General features: G+C 43.6%; 1 protein-coding gene across 2 annotated transcripts in view; it reads left to right on the top strand.

Moving 5' to 3' along the window:
* LOC138651184 (serine/threonine-protein kinase SBK2-like) overlaps positions 1–20784 on the top strand; it is a 410627-nt gene extending 389843 nt beyond the window's left edge. For both annotated transcript variants that reach the window (XM_069741214.1, XM_069741212.1), the window contains exon 4: positions 20045–20784. In XM_069741214.1, the coding sequence (XP_069597315.1) occupies positions 20045–20590 (546 nt within the window). In that variant the 3' untranslated portion in view covers positions 20591–20784. The remainder of the gene's footprint in view (positions 1–20044) is intronic.
* Positions 20785–21204: the final 420 nt, after the last annotated feature.

Genomic DNA, 21204 nt, shown 5'->3' with positions numbered 1-21204 from the left:
GATCATCAACATTTCGGGTAGCCAGATGAGTCCTTTTTTTGGTCAGTATTGAACCAGCAGCACTGAAGACTCTTTCTGATAGCATACTAGCAGCTGGGCAAGCGAGCTCCTGTAATGCATATTCTGCCAATTCAGGCCAGGTGTCTATTTTAGATGCCCAGTAATCAAAGGGGAATGACCTGTGAGGGAGAACATCGATAAGGGAGGAAAAGTAGTTCGCAACCATACTGGACAAATGCTGTCTCCTGTCACTTTGAATCGATGCAGCAGTACCTGTCGTGTCTGCGGTCATTGCGAAATCACTCCACAACCTGATCATAAAACCCCTCTGTTCAACGCTACTTCGGATTTGTGCACCTTTAACACCTCTGCCATGTTGCCCCCTACAGCTCGCGTGAGAACCATCTCTTGCCGCTGTGTGCTGGGAATGCGTGCACAAAGACCCCTCACATAAGAGATCACATGAATGTATAGTTCAAAATATAAAACAATCCTTTATTGAAACATACAATTAAAAACTTTTTTTCCCCCAACCATATAGTAGGTCATAAAATCAGAAATACCTCCGATCTACAAAATAGCAGGTCTCATGCTCTCATGTGAACAAAATACCTATAAAAGCCTATTGTTGGTCAACCTAAGTAATAAATGACCTAAACAATGGCACAATAGTTATGATAGCTGTTGAACATCTGTATGGAACAATAATGCATAAAGAGTGCAATACATATATATATAGCGCACTACAATTGCAAACAATTACACAGTGAGAAATGTATATAAGTGAATATCATTTATACATCTATATTGGTACTCAAACTGCGTAATGACAATCCATACAAGTAACAGGCACTACAAATGTACCAAACAATGCGTCACTATTAAAGCTGCGTAATGCTCATTTTGCACAATGTGCTAATTAAATACCTAAACGCAGGGAGGAACATTGTGCCTACACTAATACTAAGCCGATAATGCAAATTATGTCAGGTGTTGAATTACCGCCGCCACTGCCCAATAGGCATTTGTGCAATAAGGCGCTATATGTATGCTAAGTATTAAGCCGCTACTCTGATGCGATATGTTTGCATCTAAATTAATAATGTGGTGACAAAAACTACCACTGTGTCACCCCATGGTGATAAATCAATTGTACCGCACAGAGAAAGCTGGAAGTATATTTACCATATGTCACGGAGCACAGGACCTGCCAGCCCGACGCGCGTTTCGATAGAATATCTTCTTCTAAGGGCATGTGTGTAGGTAGGAAGTGGGATGTATTTAACCTAGTGCCGACCAATCAGATGTTAAACGGATGCTCATAGGGGTTGGAACAAATCTGACGGCATTATCCCCACGTGGGGTTGTAACCTAGATACCAGGACGCTTTACTCGCCGAACTCCGGGGACACAGTATATCAGTGCACAGGAGTGAATCTATGTAAAAACGTGAAGCAGTGTATAATTCTAATCATAAAATGTTTATAATATACTACTGTTGTGAAAACTTAGAGTCTATACTGACCCACTAAGCTTCACAAATATATAAATAATTAAAGCTGGTATAGGCGGCACATGCGCACTCGAGATCCTCACGCCGCAGGGATCCACCCACCGACGGCAGCGAACATCCCAGCGCCCTGACCCAGCATATCCAGGTGAGAGTACCGAGACATCCCGGGCCGCCAGGGGGAGGGTCCGGCGGGGACCACAAAGCGCATGCGCACTACCAGTATCTAAATGGTGTGCTATGTGAATATACAATTCTACATAATGTTATTAAAAAAATCACAAAAATACAATAAATAAATACAGTGGAAAAATATATAACATTATATTAATAATAAAGTCGCTGAGGTTACAAGGTTTCTGTGTCCTGGCAGATACTCTATCAGCAGATCTTACAATTCCGCCACTGCAAATATATTTCTTCTTGACAAATTCACGTGGCAGTCCGGCAAGTCATGTAATGCAATGCCGATTCCAGTTCATTATATGATGTATAAACGCAGCCATAAATGATCGGTCCAAGGCAAATGATATAGCTGAAGTACACTGATGATGACAAACAACAAGACATTAATTAAAAAACGGTTTAAAAACAACCCAATTACCCGAAAAACTATGTCAGATAAAGAGAAAGGAAAGAAAAATGAAAAAATGAAAGCGGGCAGACAAGACAAAGCTGCAAGTTCATAGGAAAGCACTAAATCCCAAACTTTCATTTAGACCCTGAGGGGTCATAGTACCCAACCTATATATCCAGCGGCTCTCAGTTTGTGCCAATACTCTGCCCAAATCACCACCTCGAACACCCATGGAGATCATATCAATACCCTTCACCACCAAACCTCTTGAACTAGAGTTATGGAATTTCTTGAAGTGGCGAGGTAACGTTTTTAAACTGATCTCATCATCACTGGTTTTAGCTCTTTCAATATCTCTACAATGTTCGCGAATGCGGATCTTGAGTTCACGAGTAGTGAGACCAATGTAGATCTTCCCACATGGGCACGTGGCGTGATAAATCACACCTTTGGATGAACAATTGATGTTTTTCCTGATATCAAACTGTTTTGAACCGTCGAAATTGGTGAAAACTTTTGTTTTAATTGTGTTGGCACAAGCCTTGCAGAAGCCACATGGATAGAATCCAGCATTCAGGCCTAACTCTGATTTTTTGTGGGTATTCAGTCCACAAGGGTTATAAAAACTATGCACCAGAGTATCAGATAAGTTCCTAGATCTTCTGTTCATCCAAAGGTGTGATTTATCACGCCACGAGCCCATGTGGGAAGATCTACATTGGTCTCACTACTCGTGAACTCAAGATCCGCATTCGCGAACATTGTAGAGATATTGAAAGAGCTAAAACCAGTGATGATGAGATCAGTTTAAAAACGTTACCTCGCCACTTCAAGAAATTCCATAACTCTAGTTCAAGAGGTTTGGTGGTGAAGGGTATTGATATGATCTCCATGGGTGTTCGAGGTGGTGATTTGGGCAGAGTATTGGCACAAACTGAGAGCCGCTGGATATATAGGTTGGGTACTATGACCCCTCAGGGTCTAAATGAAAGTCTGGGATTTAGTGCTTTCCTATGAACTTGCAGCTTTGTCTTGTCTGCCCGCTTTCATTTTTTCATTTTTCTTTCCTTTCTCTTTATCTGACATAGTTTTACGGGTAATTGGGTTGTTTTTAAACCGTTTTTTAATTAATGTCTTGTTGTTTGTCATCATCAGTGTACTTCAGCTATATCATTTGCCTTGGACCGATCATTTATGGCTGCGTTTATACATCATATAATGAACTGGAATCGGCATTGCATTACATGACTTGCCGGACTGCCACGTGAATTTGTCAAGAAGAAATATATTTGCAGTGGCGGAATTGTAAGATCTGCTGATAGAGTATCTGCCAGGACACAGAAACCTTGTAACCTCAGCGACTTTATTATTAATATAATGTTATATATTTTTCCACTGTATTTATTTATTGTATTTTTGTGATTTTTTTAATAACATTATGTAGAATTGTATATTCACATAGCACACCATTTAGATACTGGTAGTGCGCATGCGCTTTGTGGTCCCCGCCGGACCCTCCCCCTGGCGGCCCGGGACGTCTCGGTACTCTCACCTGGATATGCTGGGTCAGGGCGCTGGGATGTTCGCTGCCATCGGTGGGTGGATCCCTGCGGCGTGAGGATCTCGAGTGCGCATGCGCCGCCTATACCAGCTTTAATTATTTATATATTTGTGAAGCTTAGTGGGTCAGTATAGACTCTAAGTTTTCACAACAGTAGTATATTATAAACATTTTATGATTAGAATTATACACTGCTTCACGTTTTTACATAGATTCACTCCTGTGCACTGATATACTGTGTCCCCGGAGTTCGGCGAGTAAAGCGTCCTGGTATCTAGGTTACAACCCCACGTGGGGATAATGCCGTCAGATTTGTTCCAACCCCTATGAGCATCCGTTTAACATCTGATTGGTCGGCACTAGGTTAAATACATCCCACTTCCTACCTACACACACGCCCTTAGAAGAAGATATTCTATCGAAACGCGCGTCGGGCTGGCAGGTCCTGTGCTCCGTGACATATGGTAAATATACTTCCAGCTTTCTCTGTGCGGTACAATTGATTTATCACCATGGGGTGACACAGTGGTAGTTTTTGTCACCACATTATTAATTTAGATGCAAACATATCGCATCAGAGTAGCGGCTTAATACTTAGCATACATATAGCGCCTTATTGCACAAATGCCTATTGGGCAGTGGCGGCGGTAATTCAACACCTGACATAATTTGCATTATCGGCTTAGTATTAGTGTAGGCACAATGTTCCTCCCTGCGTTTAGGTATTTAATTAGCACATTGTGCAAAATGAGCATTACGCAGCTTTAATAGTGACGCATTGTTTGGTACATTTGTAGTGCCTGTTACTTGTATGGATTGTCATTACGCAGTTTGAGTACCAATATAGATGTATAAATGATATTCACTTATATACATTTCTCACTGTGTAATTGTTTGCAATTGTAGTGCGCTATATATATATGTATTGCACTCTTTATGCATTATTGTTCCATACAGATGTTCAACAGCTATCATAACTATTGTGCCATTGTTTAGGTCATTTATTACTTAGGTTGACCAACAATAAGCTTTTATAGGTATTTTGTTCACATGAGAGCATGAGACCTGCTATTTTGTAGATCGGAGGTATTTCTGATTTTATGACCTACTATATGGTTGGGGGAAAAAAAGTTTTTAATTGTATGTTTCAATAAAGGATTGTTTTATATTTTGAACTATACATTCATGTGATCTCTCTGATTATTTATGTGAGGGGTCTTTGTGCACGCATGAATTACTGAATGTGTTCTTGTACATGATCTATGGACTAATATGTATGCTTGTGTGCTGGGAATGCCTGAACCAAACGGTCTACAAGAGTTGCTTGTTTGGTAGCCAATATTTGCTCAAGGTTCTCATGTGGCATGATGTTTTTGTAATTTTCCTTTATATCATGGATCCAGGAGGCAGGCCAACCTTCATGTGTCATGGGTCATCATTTTGATAATGCGGGGGTCCCTTTTTAGGATATGCAAGGCATACTCAGCCATGTGGGCCAATGTTCCAGGTGTCAATTCACTGCTTGTGCTGGGTTGAGGAGCACTTTCTTGCAAATCGACATCACTTGTGTCCCGCAAAAACCCTGTACCTGACCTTGCAATGCCACCAGTTTCTATTGCCCCCTAAGAAGCATCCTCCTCCCATAAATATTCATCCCCATCATCCTCCTCCTCCTCTTCATCCGCCACCTCGTCCAGGAGAGTTCCCTGAGCAGACAATGGCTGACTGTCATCAAGGCTTCCCTCCTCCTCGGCTGTAGACGCCTGCTCCTTAATGTGCGTCAAACTTTGCATCAGCAGACGCATTAGTGGGATGCTCATGCTTATGATGGTGTCGTCTGCACTTACCAGCCATGTGCATTCCTCAAAACACTGAAGGACTTGACAGAGGTCTTGTAGCTTCGACCACTGCACACCAGACAACTCCATGTCTGCCATCCAACTGCCTGCCCGTGTATGTGTATCCTCCCACAAATAAATTACAGCACGCCTCTATTCGCACAGCCTCTGAAGCATGTGCAGTGTGGAGTTCCACTTTGTTGCAGCGTCGATTATTAGGCGGTACTGGGGAAGATTTAGTGATCGCTGATGGTTCAGCATACGGCTGGAGTGTACGGCGACCGGCGGATGTCTTCGCACCTTCAGGAGCAGGGCTGGTAACCCCGGATAATTTTTCAGGAAGCACTGCACCACCAGGTTCAAGGTGTGAGCCAGGCAAGGTATGTGTTTCAGTTCTGAAAGGGCTATGGCAGCCATAAAATTCCTTTCGTTATCACTGACTACCTTGCCTACCTCAAGATGTACACTGACCAGCCATGACTGAGTTTCTTGCTGCAAGTACTCGGCCAGTACTTCCGCGGTGTGTCTGTTGTCACCCAAACACTTCATTTCTAACACAGCCTGCTGACGCTTACCACTAGCTGTTTGATAATGGGACTCCTCGTGTGCAACACTGGCAACTGCGGATGGAGTGGTCGTGCGACTGCGCTCTGTGGACGAGCTTTCACTTCTGGAGGAGGAGGAGGAGGGGAGGCGAACACCTACAGCCAACTGTTTCCTAGACCGTGGGCTAGGCAGAACTGTCCCACTATGGCTGTCCCCTGCATCCACCACATTAACCCAGTGTGCCGTGATGGACACGTAATGTCCCTGGCCATGCCTACTGGTCCATGCATCTGTTGTGAGGTGCACCTTTCTACTGACTGATTGCCTCAGTGCATGGACAATGCGGTCTTTGACATGCTGGTGGAGGGCTGGGATGGCTTTTCTCGCAAAGAATTGTCGACTGGGTAGGTCATAGCATGGTACTGCGTAGGCCATCAGGGCTTTGAAAGCTTCGCTTTCAACCAAATGATAGGGCATCATCTCTAACGAGATTAGTCTAGCAATGTGGGTGTTCAAACCCTGTGTACGCGGATGAGAGGATGAGTACTTTCTTTTCCTAATGAGAGTCTCTTGTAGGGTGAGCTGGACTGGAGAGCTGCATATGGTGGAACTAGCGGGGGTGGTGGTGGACATGGCAGATTGAGAGAGGGTTGGTGATGGTATTCTTGATGTTGGCCTACATACAGTGTTTCCTACCAAGAACCTTGTGATTCCCTGACTGCTTTGGCCTTGCGACGATACCTCCACATTTGCTGCTGGTGGTGTCCTAACCGGTGGGCTTACAGTGAGGGAAGCAATGTAGCATTGCTGATTACTACCTTCATTCTGAGCAGGTACACCAATGGCACGGGACATTTGGTAGTTAGTCCAGGCTTGCAAGTGCATGCTGGTTAAATGTCTAAGCATGCACGTTCTATTTAAAGTTTGGAGGTCTTTGAGCATTTCTTACAGATAACTTTGCACTGATCATTCGGATCTTATTTAAAAAATTGCCACACTACACTCTTCCTACTATGGTACACCTTTTCAGGCATTGCACGCTGTGCTACTTTCACCGGATGGCCACGCTGTCCTAAAACTGTTTTTGTTTTTGACAAACGTTTTTGGCCAGATACGGGCCTGATGAAAGCTGTTGCGATGTAGATGGCTGCTGCGGATCATCCTCCTCCGCTTCTGAGCTACTGGCAACAGCACCCTCTTCCCCCAATGGCTGCCAATCTGGGTCAACAACTGGGTCATCTATCATCTCCTCTTCAATGTCATGTACACCTTCCTCTGTGTCACTGTGTAAGGTGCTATAGCATTCGTGACGGGGCACCATAGTCTCATCAGGGTCAGATTCTGGCTCAGTATACTGCGAGGGCAATGTAGTGATCTGAGTCAATGGAACAGCATAATAATCTAGCTGTGGCTGTGCATCAGTGCACTCCATGTCCGATTCATCTTGTAATGGGCTGCTAACAATTTCCCTTTCTAACCCAGGCACGGTATGTGTAAAGAGCTCCATGGAGTTAACTGTAGTGTCGCCTGCCGCATCCTTCACTTTTGATTTGGATGAAGGACACAAGGAAGTGACTTGTTCTGGACCTGGAGCATCCACTGACGAGTCGCTGCTTTTATATTTCGAACTTTCTGAAGAGGAGGCGAAAGAGCTGGAGGCTGAGTCAGCAAGGAAAGCCAAAACTTTTTCCTGCTGCTCCGGCTTTAAAAGCTGTTTTCCTACTCCCAGATAACGGAGCCTTCGAGGCCTTGTGTAGCCAGATGATGACACTGGCTCAACACCTCGAGCCTTTGGAGCTATTTTGCTTTTCCCACTACCACCAGATGCTCCACCACCACCACCATCAGTACCAGCTGGCAACGACCGCCCACAGCCTCTTCTACCAGACTTCCTCATCTTTTGGAAAATCTAACTAAAATAACAACCGTTATATGGTACTGTAAAACAAGGTAGAAGGTGTATATAAACTTGTTGAGAATTTAAATCTCCCTTTTTTGGGGGGGGAGACTGAACCAAAACTCAGGCACGGTGTATAACACTATACAATGTAAGTGGAAGAACGTGGCTGGCTGATATATATGACAAACTAACAGAACTGACGTAGATCCACTTAGTGACAATTTAAATCTCCCTTTTTTGGGGGGGAGACTGCACCAAAACTCAGGCCCAGTGTATAACACTATACAATGTAAGTGGCAGAACGTGGCTGGCTGATAGACGACAAACTAACAGAACTGACGTAGATCCACTTTCTGACAATTTAAATCTCCCTTTTTGGGGGGGGAGACTGCACCAAAACTCAGGCCCAGTGTATAACATTACACAATGTAAGTAGCAGAATGTGGCTGGAAGATATACGACAAACTAACAGAACTGACGTAGATCCACTTTTGTGACAATTTAAATCTCCGTTTTTTGGGGGAGACTGCACAAAAACTCAGGCCCAATGTATAACACTACACAATGTAAGTGGCAGGGCAGAACGTGGCTGGAAGATATACGACAAACTAAGAGAACTGACGTAGATCCACTTTGTGACAATTTGAATCTACCTTTTTTTTTGGGGGGGGGGGGGAATGCACCAAAACTCAGGCCCAGTGTATAACACTACACAATGTAAGTGGCAGAACGTGGCTGGAAGAGATATGAAAAAATACAAGGACTGTAGTACAATTTCAATCTCCCTACAATGATCTCAGGACAAGTATGGCAGCAATAAAAAGGACTGCTGCATACAAAAGTGTGGACAAATAAACAAGATAACTGTGCAGAAAGGAGCAACAGGATTTTTGCTTTTAAAAAAGCAGTTGGTTTTGACAGCGGCGTACAAACAGCAATGCAGCTATCAGGGAGCCTTATAAGGCAGCCTAATAAGCTACAGAGCTGATGCACAAAAATATAAACTCCACTGTCCCTGCAAAGAAAAGGTGGTGATGGACAGTGGAAATCGCTACAGCATAAGCCGTTTTGGGGCTTAATCTTCCCTCCCTAACTATATCTCTTCTTCTGATGCAGCTGCAGCAACCTCTCACTATGCTACGATCGGCAGAAGTAAGATGGCGGTCGGCGTGCACGCCCCTTTATAGCCCCTGTGACGCCGCAGAAAGCAAGCCAATCACTGTCATGCCCTTCTCTAAGATGGTGGGGACCGAGACCTATGTCAACACGCTGCCCACACTCTGCGTCCTCCTTCATTGGCTGAAAAATGGTGCTGAAAACGTCAATCGAAACGCGACTTTGGCGTGAAGATCGCCTACCTCACGAAACCCGACTTTGCCGAAAGTCGTCGATTTTTGAATTTGTCTGATCCGTTTTGCTCAACCCTAACAATGATCCTTCTAAAGAAGTCACAGAGTATCGCATGAGAGTGCACATGCCCACCATCCAGTAGAATGTAAGCCCGCAAGGGCAGGGTCCTCGCCCCTCTATATCAGTCTGTCATTGTTAGTTTGCTTACTGTAAGTGATATTTGTAATTTTTATGTAACCCCTTCTCATGTACAGCACCATGGAATCAATGGTGCTTTATAAATAATAATAATAATTATTATTATTATTAATATTTATTTATATAGCACCATTGATTCCATGGTGCTGTACATGAGAAGGGGTTACATACAAGTTACAAATATCACATACAGTAAACAAACTAACAATGACGGACTGATACAGAGGGGCGAGGACCCTGCCCTTGCGGGCTTACATTCTACAGGATTATGGGGAAGGAGACAGTAGGTTGAGGTTATTAATAATATTCTTTGGCAATAGTCCTTCACCTGCAGTCGCCATTTACGGACTCAAAAGGTCGGCTCAGGAAGGAGAAGCAGAATACGGAGCAGATGTCAGACAATTCATAGAAAAAGACTTTTATGTCGATGGCTGTCTGAAAGCCATACCTTCAAATGAGACTGCCATCAGTCTTCTCAGGAGAGCCCAGGACATTCTTGCCTGCTCAAACCTTAGGCTTCATAAAATAGCCTCAAACAGCCAAGAACTCATGGAAGCATTCCTTTCTCAGGACTTAGGTAATGGTCTCAGAGACCTGGACCTGGGGTCAGACCCTGCACCAATGCAACGCAGCCTTGGGCTTCTCTAGAATCTACAGTCAGCCACTTTCACCTTTCAGGTCAGCCAGGAAGAAAGGCCTTTCACATGTAGAGGCTTCCTGTCTACCATCAACAGTCTGTGCGATCCCTTGGGTTTTGCAGCTCCTGGACCTTCTAAGAGACTTAACTAGGGAAACATCTGACTGGGATGCACCTTTGCCACCTGATAAGAGGATCCAGTGGGAAGGGTGGAAGAACTCGTTAGCAGCCCTCTCCAACCTGAGTGTGCCAAGACCATACACCCCTATGTCATCTACAGAAATACAAAGCCAAAGACTGTACGTATTTGCAGATGCTTCTGTCAAAGCAATTGCCACTGTTGCCTACCTCAAAACTGTAGACTCCAAATGTCAGTGCCACATTGGGTTCATTTTGGGGAAGGCCAAACTCGCACCACAACCAGAGCACACTATACCCAGGTTAGAGCTTTGTGCCACAGTCTTAGCTGTTGAATTAGCAGAGTTCATCACATCCGAAATGGATATCGACCTGACAAAGGTCCAGTTCAACTCAGACAGCAAAGTAGTCCTGGTATATATCCACAATGAAACCAGGCGATTCTATGTTTATGTCAATAACAGAGTGCTATGAATCAGGAGATCAGTTCATCCGAAGCAGTGGCATTACATACCCATGGACCAGAATCCCACAGATTATGCAACTAGGGCAGTTGACACAAGTCGACTAGGAAGCACAACATGGCTCTCAGGACCAAAACTATTGTACATTGAGGAATGTTTTCCAGACACCTTTGAACTAGTAGGAGAGGACTCAGATGCTGAAATCCGCCCTCAGGTGTCTACACTTCATACAATGACCTCTGTTATCTAGCTTGGATCTTGTAGGTTCGACAGATTCTCAAGTTGGAAGTCACTTATTCGAGCCATTACCTGCCTGACTCATATAGCTTGCTCATTCAGGACCACCAGAACTTGTGGCACAGAAAAATGTAAAGGTTGGCATCTTTGTAAAAATAACTATGTTACTTCCGACTTAGAATTCTCTAGAAATCACATCATCCTCACCATTCAAAGAGAAACCTACTTTGCCGAAATCCAATGTCTTATTAACAAAGCTCCAATACCAGTGAGCAGCGTATTGCGAAAACTCGACCCATTCATTGACAACAGCTGCCTGCTGAGAGTAGGAGGCCGATTCAAAGAAGCTGAAATGGAGTTTGTGGAGAAATTCCCTCTTATACTTCCAGAAAATGTCATGTTGCCTACCTAATTGTACAACACTACCACAATCTGGTCAAGCACCAAGGAAGACTATTTACAGGAGGAGCCATCAGAACTGCTGGCATGTGGATTGTCGGTGCAAAGAAACTCATCAGTAGTGTCATCTACAAATGTATTACCTGTCATAAGCTTCGTAGTTCAACTCAAACCCAAAAGATGGCTGACCTACCAACATATAGACTTAGCCCAGACCCTCCTTTTACCAGCATTGGTCTCGATGTGTTTGGGCCTTGGTCAGTTGTTACACGTCAATAGTAAACGTTGGGCAGTCATGTTCACTTGAATGTCAATCAGACCCGTCCACATAGAGGTCATCGAGTCCCTTGATACGTCAAGCTTCATCAATGCTTTAAGACGTTTTATTGCCATCTGTGGTCCTATCAAGCATATACGTTCAGACAGAGGTACTAACTTCGTCGGTGCAGCAAAGGAATTAGGAATACCTTTAAATCTAGACTATAAGATTCTCAAGAGGTTCCTCAGTGACCAAAGTTGCACATGGTCATTCAACCCACCTCACTCTTTGCATATGGGAGGATCTTGGGAACAAATGATTGGTCTAGTATGGAGAATTCTTGACTCCACTCTTCTTCAAGAAGTACCAGCGAGGCTTACCCACGAAAGCCTAATGACCTTCATGGCAGAAGCTGCAGCTATAATCAGTGCAAGACCTTTGGTTCCAGTCCCTAACGACCCTGAGGAGCCCTTGTTATTGACTCCAGCTACTCTCCTTTCCCAGAAAACGGGACTGTCCAGTGCCCCTCCAGGAGGATTCGAAGCTAAGGACCTCTACAAGCGCCAATGGAGACAGGTACAAAGTCTTGCAAATACTTTCTGGGACAGGTGGCGCAAACAATATTTGTCTACCCTGCATCCATGGATGAAGTGGCAATCTACTATGCCTAATCTGAGCATAGGTGACCTTGTCCTTGTGAAAGACTGTCAAATTCACTGGAACCAGTGGCCACTTGGTCTAGTTACCGCAACATTCCTGATCAAGGACAGCAACGTCCGCAAAGTTGAACTCAGGATGACCAAAGGGAATGAACCCAAGACATTTTTCAGACTGGTATCTGAACTGGTCCTATTGTTGCCTTCAGAAGAAAGAAGTAGTGACATCCTTTGATGCCAGACGGGGAGTGTTCTGTCTCCGCCATCTAATTTGTTACTTCTGATTATCTGTTTTCATAATTTGCAGTTTTCTCAGTAGCCAGTATACAGGAACTGATATATTCATACCTTTATCTGTAGTGTTTTGGCTCCCTCTAGCGGTCAGAGTCATATTCACAGTTCTATTTTCTGTTTTTTCTATTTTCCATGTCTGATTCTCCTCCCTCTTTGCAATGCATTATGGTAGCTCAGCCTCCATCTCCCTCCATTTTCTTTCACTTCCTTCAGTCTGCTTTCAAGGAAAGATGCTTTCACATCATCCCCCTTGCTATTGCATTGCCATTATGTCTTTATGCTTTCTGTAGCTAATTTCTGCTCTAATATTAGCCTAGCTAAGTCAGTTGTACTTCTAGTTCAGTTTTTAGCCTTGTAAATGTTCATGCATAATGTACATCATGTGTAGTATGTATTTCTGCTATACCATGCACTTATTGTATGTATATAATTGTTACAGTTTTACCACATCAATATACTACTACCTTCAATAAAAGCACAGACTCAACCACAGTCTCCTTATTGGACTCCGGTATAGCAGTTTAGCTGCCTGTATAGCTACATATGAGCCTGCCTCATTTCGCGAGGACAGAAAAGTCTTATAAAAAACAAATATGGCATATGCTATAATTTATTTTTTTTTAAAAATCAACAAGCCAATTTATGTTTGTTTGACCAATCTTTATAACACCATACACAATTTCTAGATTGTTAACCATCTCTAAAATAAGTAAATTCAAAACACACAGTAAAGTAACATCTATATATATAATTGTCTAAGGGGTTTTCCGTCTGTCTGTCTGTCTGTCCTGGAAATCCCGGCTCTCTGATTGGTAGAGGCCGCCAGGCCTCGACCAATCAGAGACCGGCACAGCATCGACGTAGAAATCCTGCGTCTCTGATTGGTCGAGGCCGCCAGGCCTCGACCAATCAGCGACGAGCACAGCGACGATGATGTCATAAAGGACGTAGATATCCCGCGTCTGATTGGTCGAGGCCGCCAGGTCTCGACCAATCAGCAACGGGCACAACGACGATGATGTCATAATGGTTGCCATGGCGACGATGATGTCATAAAGGTCGCACAACAGACAACCATACACAAATATGCACAAATCATCATTGGCCATATACTACGGGGACATGTATATTCTAGAATACCCGATGCGTTAGAATCGGGCCACAATCTAGTAATTTTATATTTGTAGATGTATATATAGATACAAATTTAAAAAAATCACAAAATAGAGACAGCATTATCTTGCCAGGGAGTAGCACCCTAAGTTGAAAGAAAATAATTAGTATAAATATCCCGCACTTTGATAATGGGGACGACGCTGAGGAAGGACATGTGGTGTAGGGCTACCCACATTGGGCAACATGCCTTCAGCACTGTCAGTTGAGAAGCACTCATGTAGTCTTGTGAAGTTATGTAAAACTACACGCTTTAATATCTTCATTGAGGTTTGCTTCACTCAACTGTATTGCAGACTGGAGGACCCGCCATTTGGCACACAGAATGCCAAAGGCGCACCCCACCAGTCGCCATGCCCGTGATAGCCGCAAATTGAAGACCCGCCGCCGGTGGTCCAGGTTGCGACGGGGATAAGGCCTCATGACATGCCTTGTCAACTGGAATGCCTCATCTGCCACAAGGAGATATGACACTGCTTCAACATTGGAGCCTGGGAGTTATGGTGGTGGTAGGTCCAACTGGTTCTCATGCAGCCGACCCATAATGGACGAATTGAAGACTCTAGAGTCTCCAGTTCGACCATAGGCCCCAATATTTACAACTATAAACCTGTAGTGACTGTCAACTACAGCTAACAATACTACAGAGAAAAACTGTTCATAATTGTAGAATTGGGACCCTGAGTTCGGCAGCTTACGCACCCGGATATGTTTCCCATCAAGGGCTCCAATACAGTGGGGGAAATCACAATTGTCCTGAAATCCACATGCTATCTTCACCCAATCCTGCATTTTGGGCTCAGGCATCACCAGTTCGTGTAGTCTTGCCCACGGTTCTATACACGTATCCCGCACTATGCCAGAAATAGTGGACCTCCCTATTAGAAGTTCAAGATGGAGTCCAGCATATGATAATCCAGTGGACAGAAAGCTGAAAGCACACAAAAAAACAATTATTACCAATGTAAGAATGCTCGTGAAAAAGCATATTAAAAACAAGTAATGTGTGTATCTAAAAAGGCAGGATACCAGTGTACATTCAAAATAAATACACTGGCTACAGAAATTTCACAATAACTACATTTTTGGGTTTTGAATTTGTTTTAATTTAGCCAGATAATTTTAAACAAATTTAATCAGCAGCTAGGACACAGAAAAAAAACTAATTTCCATTACATAAGCATCATCAACATACAGTATGTGAGGATGATGAATACATACCGTAAAGTAAGGAGAAGATGCTCCTCTGCGGATATACATTTCCGCATCCTGGTGTTCTGATACGTAATGCCTGGATGTACTGTCTCCAAAAAAATGTAAAAGGTGGCTATGGTCATGCGACAGTACTGATAGAATTTGTCCGGATGTGTCCGCAGAGAAGTATACAGCCTTTGAAAATGCCTTTTAGTGAGGCGTTGCCTCAAAAGTGGATGCACCCACATTCTTCTCCTCCTTCGCGGATCCACTATCACGGGATATGGCTGGTTAAAGCCACGTGACAACACCCAGTTAAATAACACTCGCAGAGTTGGGGTGAAATGCAGCAGGTCACACATGTTGCCAAACTACCACCAACACACCAACAGAAGCAAAGCACCAAAATGGCCAGATTGGAGGCTGCCACCTGTTGTAGAGGCCATAAATAGGGTTGCTGATTATTTATATTAATCTCAGGCCTGAAATACGTTAAATGTCCATTTTGGAAGGTTGCGAGAAAAAAAACACATTACGGATGCCATACGGATTACATATGGAGATTTACATGCGCAAAATACGCAGTCACACCTTGCCTACGGATTACATACGGAACACTGTTTAGGGAACATTTCTGCGTATTACGCCTGCAAAAAACGGACTCTATTTCCCTACGCTAAGTGTGACGCCGGCCTAAGGGTGAGGTGTTTTTTTTTTACTGTTTTAACTTTACCTTATGTATATGTACCCGTCCTAGCATATTCTATGGACAGAATATATACCAGTCCCAGTGTATCCTATGTGATGCATATACAAATGTTAGGGCTAGCGGAACGCACCAAATAATAAGATAGATTAAGGTGCGTTCACAGCCCGGGGTCCACCGTGCAGAGATGGAACCTGCTGCCAAGTAATGACGGACTATATGGCGGTACAATGTGAATACACACACGGGTTAACTTCACCCTGTGTGAAGGAAGCAAAGCCTGTTAAGTCACACGGCCGCGGTACCGCACACAAGAGCGCAAGCAAGGAGTCACCAAGCTCAGTCCCAAGACTTGGGATCTGAGTCCGACTAGACTACTTGCGCTCGACACCGCTAATGGGGTGTCAGCATAACCAAAGTAATAATAAAAGATGCACGAGAGTGCATGCGGTGCCGCACTGGCGGACGCCACTAACCACCCAGACTTGGGTCAGGAAAGCACTGTGAAAGCGCACGGTGCCGCACTGGTGGTCACAGCAATTAGACGCTGTATGGTGTGTAACGTGCTAGTAGCTGAGTGGGGCGCTAGATAGCAATCACCAACCTTCCGCGAACAGACATTCAATAGGGAGGGGATTTTAATGAACGACTTTCACTCACAACACACACACGTTTACAAATGTACACTAGCGTTTACAAATGTACACTAGCGCATGGCCGTGCAGTCATGCGCAGCTTATATAGCTGCAGCACGTTCAGGACCTTCCAATAAAGGGCCAATGGGAAGCTGCTACCGAAGTTTTGCACTTTCAGAACCTTCCTGGAGGACCAATGGGAACCGCTGCAGCATCTGAGCATGTGACCCTCGATCTCCAATGGGAGATCTCACCCTGGGCATGCTCAGAAGGGAAAAAGTAGGACTTAGATCCCAAAAATGTCTGCTCGCCGCTGCCCAGCACTGGCTTCAATGGCAGAAGCAGGAAAAGCAGCAGTAACCCTATGCACAGAGTTAGACTGAGCAAGACGCTGGGAACGACATCTCTGCTGAGCAGACTCCACTGCGGCCGGAGAAGAATGGGAGACCGCAGCGGAGATGGCTTGCGATTCCCCCTGTGCAGAGACGGGAACTTGACACCTAACATACGCCAGTCTCAGTCTTCTATGTGATGTATGTGCAGCAGACTCAGTGTATCCTATGTCATGTATATATTCCAATCCCTGTATCACCTATGTGATGTGTAAAGCAGTATTGGAGTCTCCTATGTGAAGCATGTTATGCAGTCTCAGTGTCTCCTATGTGATCATTACAGCAGTCTCCATATATCCTATGTGATGTATAAAATAATTTTTTTTGTGTCTCCTATGTGATGGTTACAGCAGACATCACACTGCTTAAATTCTGTAAACGATACATGAGTAGTGATAAAGCTCTCACTTTGAGCAGACCTGCATTGAAATACATATCTGGGTTCAGTACAACTTACTGCTGAGAGCAGTTCTTTTCAAAACTTATCACGAGTCATGTGTGCTCAAGACCGATGCAAATCTGGAAAATCAGTTGCAATTAGCAACATCATCAATATCACCTTACATCACAGCCTCACCAAAGAGGAAGGCCGGGATCACACATGCGAGAAATACGTCAGAGTCTCGCATGGTGATACCCGGCATTGCCGCCGTCACTCAGGAGCGGAGAGTGCGGCCGCATATCAATACATGCGGCCTCACACTCCGCTCCTGAGTGACGGCGGCAATTCCGGGTATTACCATCCTATACTCGGACGTATTTCTCGCATGTGTGATCCCGGCCGAACAGTTCCAGCAATTACGGTACATTAAGTGTGAGTTAATTATAAGTTTGATCAAAATAGCAGGATAATTTTCAGTTCATGATTTTGTGCAATGCTCAAATGAGGGTATTAATATCCAAATGGTCATTTGTGGCAAAAAAAGATTGCATTAAATCCCTGCATGAAAGCCTATGCACATCCATTAAAGCAAATGAAAAAGTGAAGACATCCGTTATATTTCTGCTTTCCTCAGGTGCTTTAGCCACTGCTAACTAAACCATTGCTAAGTAACATAGTAACATAGTAACATAGTTAGTAAGGCCGAAAAAAGACATTTGTCCATCCAGTTCAGCCTATATTCCATCATAATAAATACCCAGATCTACGTCCTTCTACAGAACCTAATAATTGTATGATACAATATTGTTCTGCTCCAGGAAGACATCCAGGCCTCTCTTGAACCCCTCGACTGAGTTCGCCATCACCACCTCCTCAGGCAAGCAATTCCAGATTCTCACTGCCCTAACAGTAAAGAATCCTCTTCTATGTTGGTGGAAAAACCTTCTCTCCTCCAGACGCAAAGAATGCCCCCTTGTGCCCGTCACCTTCCTTGGTATAAACAGATCCTCAGCGAGATATTTGTATTGTCCCCTTATATACTTATACATGGTTATTAGATCGCCCCTCAGTCGTCTTTTTTCTAGACTAAATAATCCTAATTTCGCTAATCTATCAGGGTATTGTAGTTCTCCCATCCCCTTTATTAATTTTGTTGCCCTCCTTTGTACTCTCTCTAGTTCCATTATATCCTTCCTGAGCACCGGTGCCCAAAACTGGACACAGTACTCCATGTGCGGTCTAACTAGGGATTTGTACAGAGGCAGTATAATGCTCTCATCATGTGTATCCAGACCTCTTTTAATGCACCCCATGATCCTGTTTGCCTTGGCAGCTGCTGCCTGGCACTGGCTGCTCCAGGTAAGTTTATCATTAACTAGGATCCCCAAGTCCTTCTCCCTGTCAGATTTACCCAGTGGTTTCCCATTCAGTGTGTAATGGTGACATTGATTCCTTCTTCCCATGTGTATAACCTTACATTTATCATTGTTAAACCTCATCTGCCACCTTTCAGCCCAAGTTTCCAACTTATCCAGATCCATCTGTAGCAGAATACTATCTTCTCTTGTATTAACTGCTTTACATAGTTTTGTATCATCTGCAAATATCGATATTTTACTGTGTAAACCTTCTACCAGATCATTAATGAATATGTTGAAGAGAACAGGTCCCAATACTGACCCCTGCGGTACCCCACTGGTCACAGCGACCCAGTTAGAGACTATACCATTTATAACCACCCTCTGCTTTCTATCACTAAGCCAGTTACTAACCCATTTACACACATTTTCCCCCAGACCAAGCATTCTCATTTTGTGTACCAACCTCTTGTGCGGCACGGTATCAAACGCTTTGGAAAAATCGAGATATACCACATCCAATGACTCACCGTGGTCCAGCCTATAGCTTACCTCCTCATAAAAACTGATTAGATTGGTTTGACAGGAGTCAATAGATTAAAAACTGTGGATAACACACTAGAGAAAAATGGTCCGTTTTTGATGGATATAAAAACATAAATGCTGTGTAATGTAGCTTATCTTGATGCATTATATATGCCAGCTGTAACCGAAGATTCGAACATCCACACTTTTTTATTTATTCTGGTACCCAACTTTGGAGTCATATGGCAGCGGTCCCTTAAAATCCACTTACACCTTAGTTAGTAATTTGTGCAGACCTTCCCCACATAGTCGTTTCTATAGACCTTCCCCAGGGTATCCCATATACACGGTGCCAAGATGAACATGTAAGTCACGTGGATGGCATGTTCACCAGAGTTGTGCCTGTCACAAGTATAATAAACAGCTACGCAACTGCTGGGACCAGAGCTAGCTTCAATCCCAGCAGTTTCAACATTCAGATGTCATGGTAAAAAGAAATCACATCATCTGAGAAACCTCTTCACCTAGTGGGGCCATTGGTGCTCCTGCAACAAGGCCTAACAATGGGTGTGTAGAGAAAAACAGTTTGCATTCACTTACCCACATCCTGAATTGGAATTTCCAGCACAGACCTCAATTTAATCTTAGATGGATAGTTGAAATATCAAAAAATCTTGTGTGTCCAGCATAGGGATTAAAAAACATTTATTTATTGGGACTTTTCAATAAAGAGGATCCAAAATACTTCACATTAAAGAAAGATAGCAGCCAGCACTTGAAATATGTCAGCAATCTGTTTATTGTAAAGCATTGTTTATCTGTTTTATTGAAATCACAATAAACTGATATTTTCATTTCGCTATGCTGAACACACAAATATTTTTCATTATTCTAACATGTATGCCATGACCAAGAGCATATACAGAAACTCCCCTATGATCCCTCTCTATAAACTACAATGGATATATTTTCTGAATGGCCATCATATATTTTTCCATCTGCAGCAGTCCCTGCAACCCCTTTAAAATTGAAAAATAGAGAACCAAGACATGACTATTTTATAGAAATGCTGTAATGTTTTACGCTATTTTAATATATTTTACTTTTTATTGCAGGAAGGTGTGCCAGAGCCAGTAGCTAAAGTATGCACCAATCAACTAGTCAGTGCGCTTGAGTTCATTCATAGCAGAGGTCTGGTCTACCGAGACGTCAAACCGGAAAATGTTCTTTTGTTTGGTCGTGATTGTCAAAGAATCAAACTAACAGATTTTGGCTTAACTCGACCAAAGGGTACAATGCTTAAACTTGTATCAGGTGTCATCCCCTACACTGCACCAGAATTAAGTAATACTCAAAATGGAGAAGCAGTACCTATAGATTTCACTCTTGATGCATGGGCTTTTGGAGTGCTACTATTTTGTTTGATAACAGGCTATTTTCCTTGGGAAAAAACATTATCATCTGACCCATTTTTTGAAGACTTTATTATATGGCAGGAAACTGGAAGACATGAACAATTAGCTTGGCACTGGAAAAAACTGACATCAGAGGCCAAGGATATGCTCAAGCAGTTAATGGCCTTAAATCCATGTAACCGGAGTCCTGTGAACAAAGCTTTATGGTATATGGACTACCCATGGCGAGTGGACAAATCGAAATAAGGTTGCTTACATCTGTATATTTAATATTCACTGACATTGATGTAGCAATTCTGTCACAATTAAATATATTAAAGCTAGCTGTAAAATGGTGCCTTCTTAATGCATCTTTTTTGTCCTTGAGCAATTGTTGTCTAAGTTAACCTTTATCAGACTCTTGGTTCGATATATAACAACTTGTCCTTAAAGGGATTGTACAGCCCTGGTAAAATTTTCAGAAAGCCCTGCAGCTTGCTGAATCTTAATAGTATACAAAATACTGTACAGTAGCGTAGCTACTGGGAGGGCAGAGGGGACCATCACCCCAGGCTCCGTCACATGAAGGGGCCCACAGGGAGTCATGAGGCAGAACACAGCACAGGAGGAGAGTAGGAAAATGCCTGCTCCCCCTGCCTGACAGAGACTCTGCACGTGTGGTAACACAGTGGCCAGTTCTAGAGTCTCCCTCATGTACTGTACGGTGCAAGCTTACTGACCTGAGGATCTTCTGTCAGGCTGCAGTTTTGTGCATGCTCGGATTGGGTCAGGGCAGGTATGCTGGGTCTTGAATTTCACTCTGACACTTCCTGGTCCTGCCTCACTGTCTGCAAACTTCATGGGTAAGTGGGGATGGAATT

The sequence above is a fragment of the Ranitomeya imitator genome, chromosome 10 (genome assembly GCF_032444005.1).
Source record: "Ranitomeya imitator isolate aRanImi1 chromosome 10, aRanImi1.pri, whole genome shotgun sequence".
Taxonomy (NCBI): Eukaryota; Metazoa; Chordata; class Amphibia; order Anura; family Dendrobatidae; genus Ranitomeya; species Ranitomeya imitator.
This window is presented reverse-complemented; position numbering and strand designations above follow the sequence as displayed.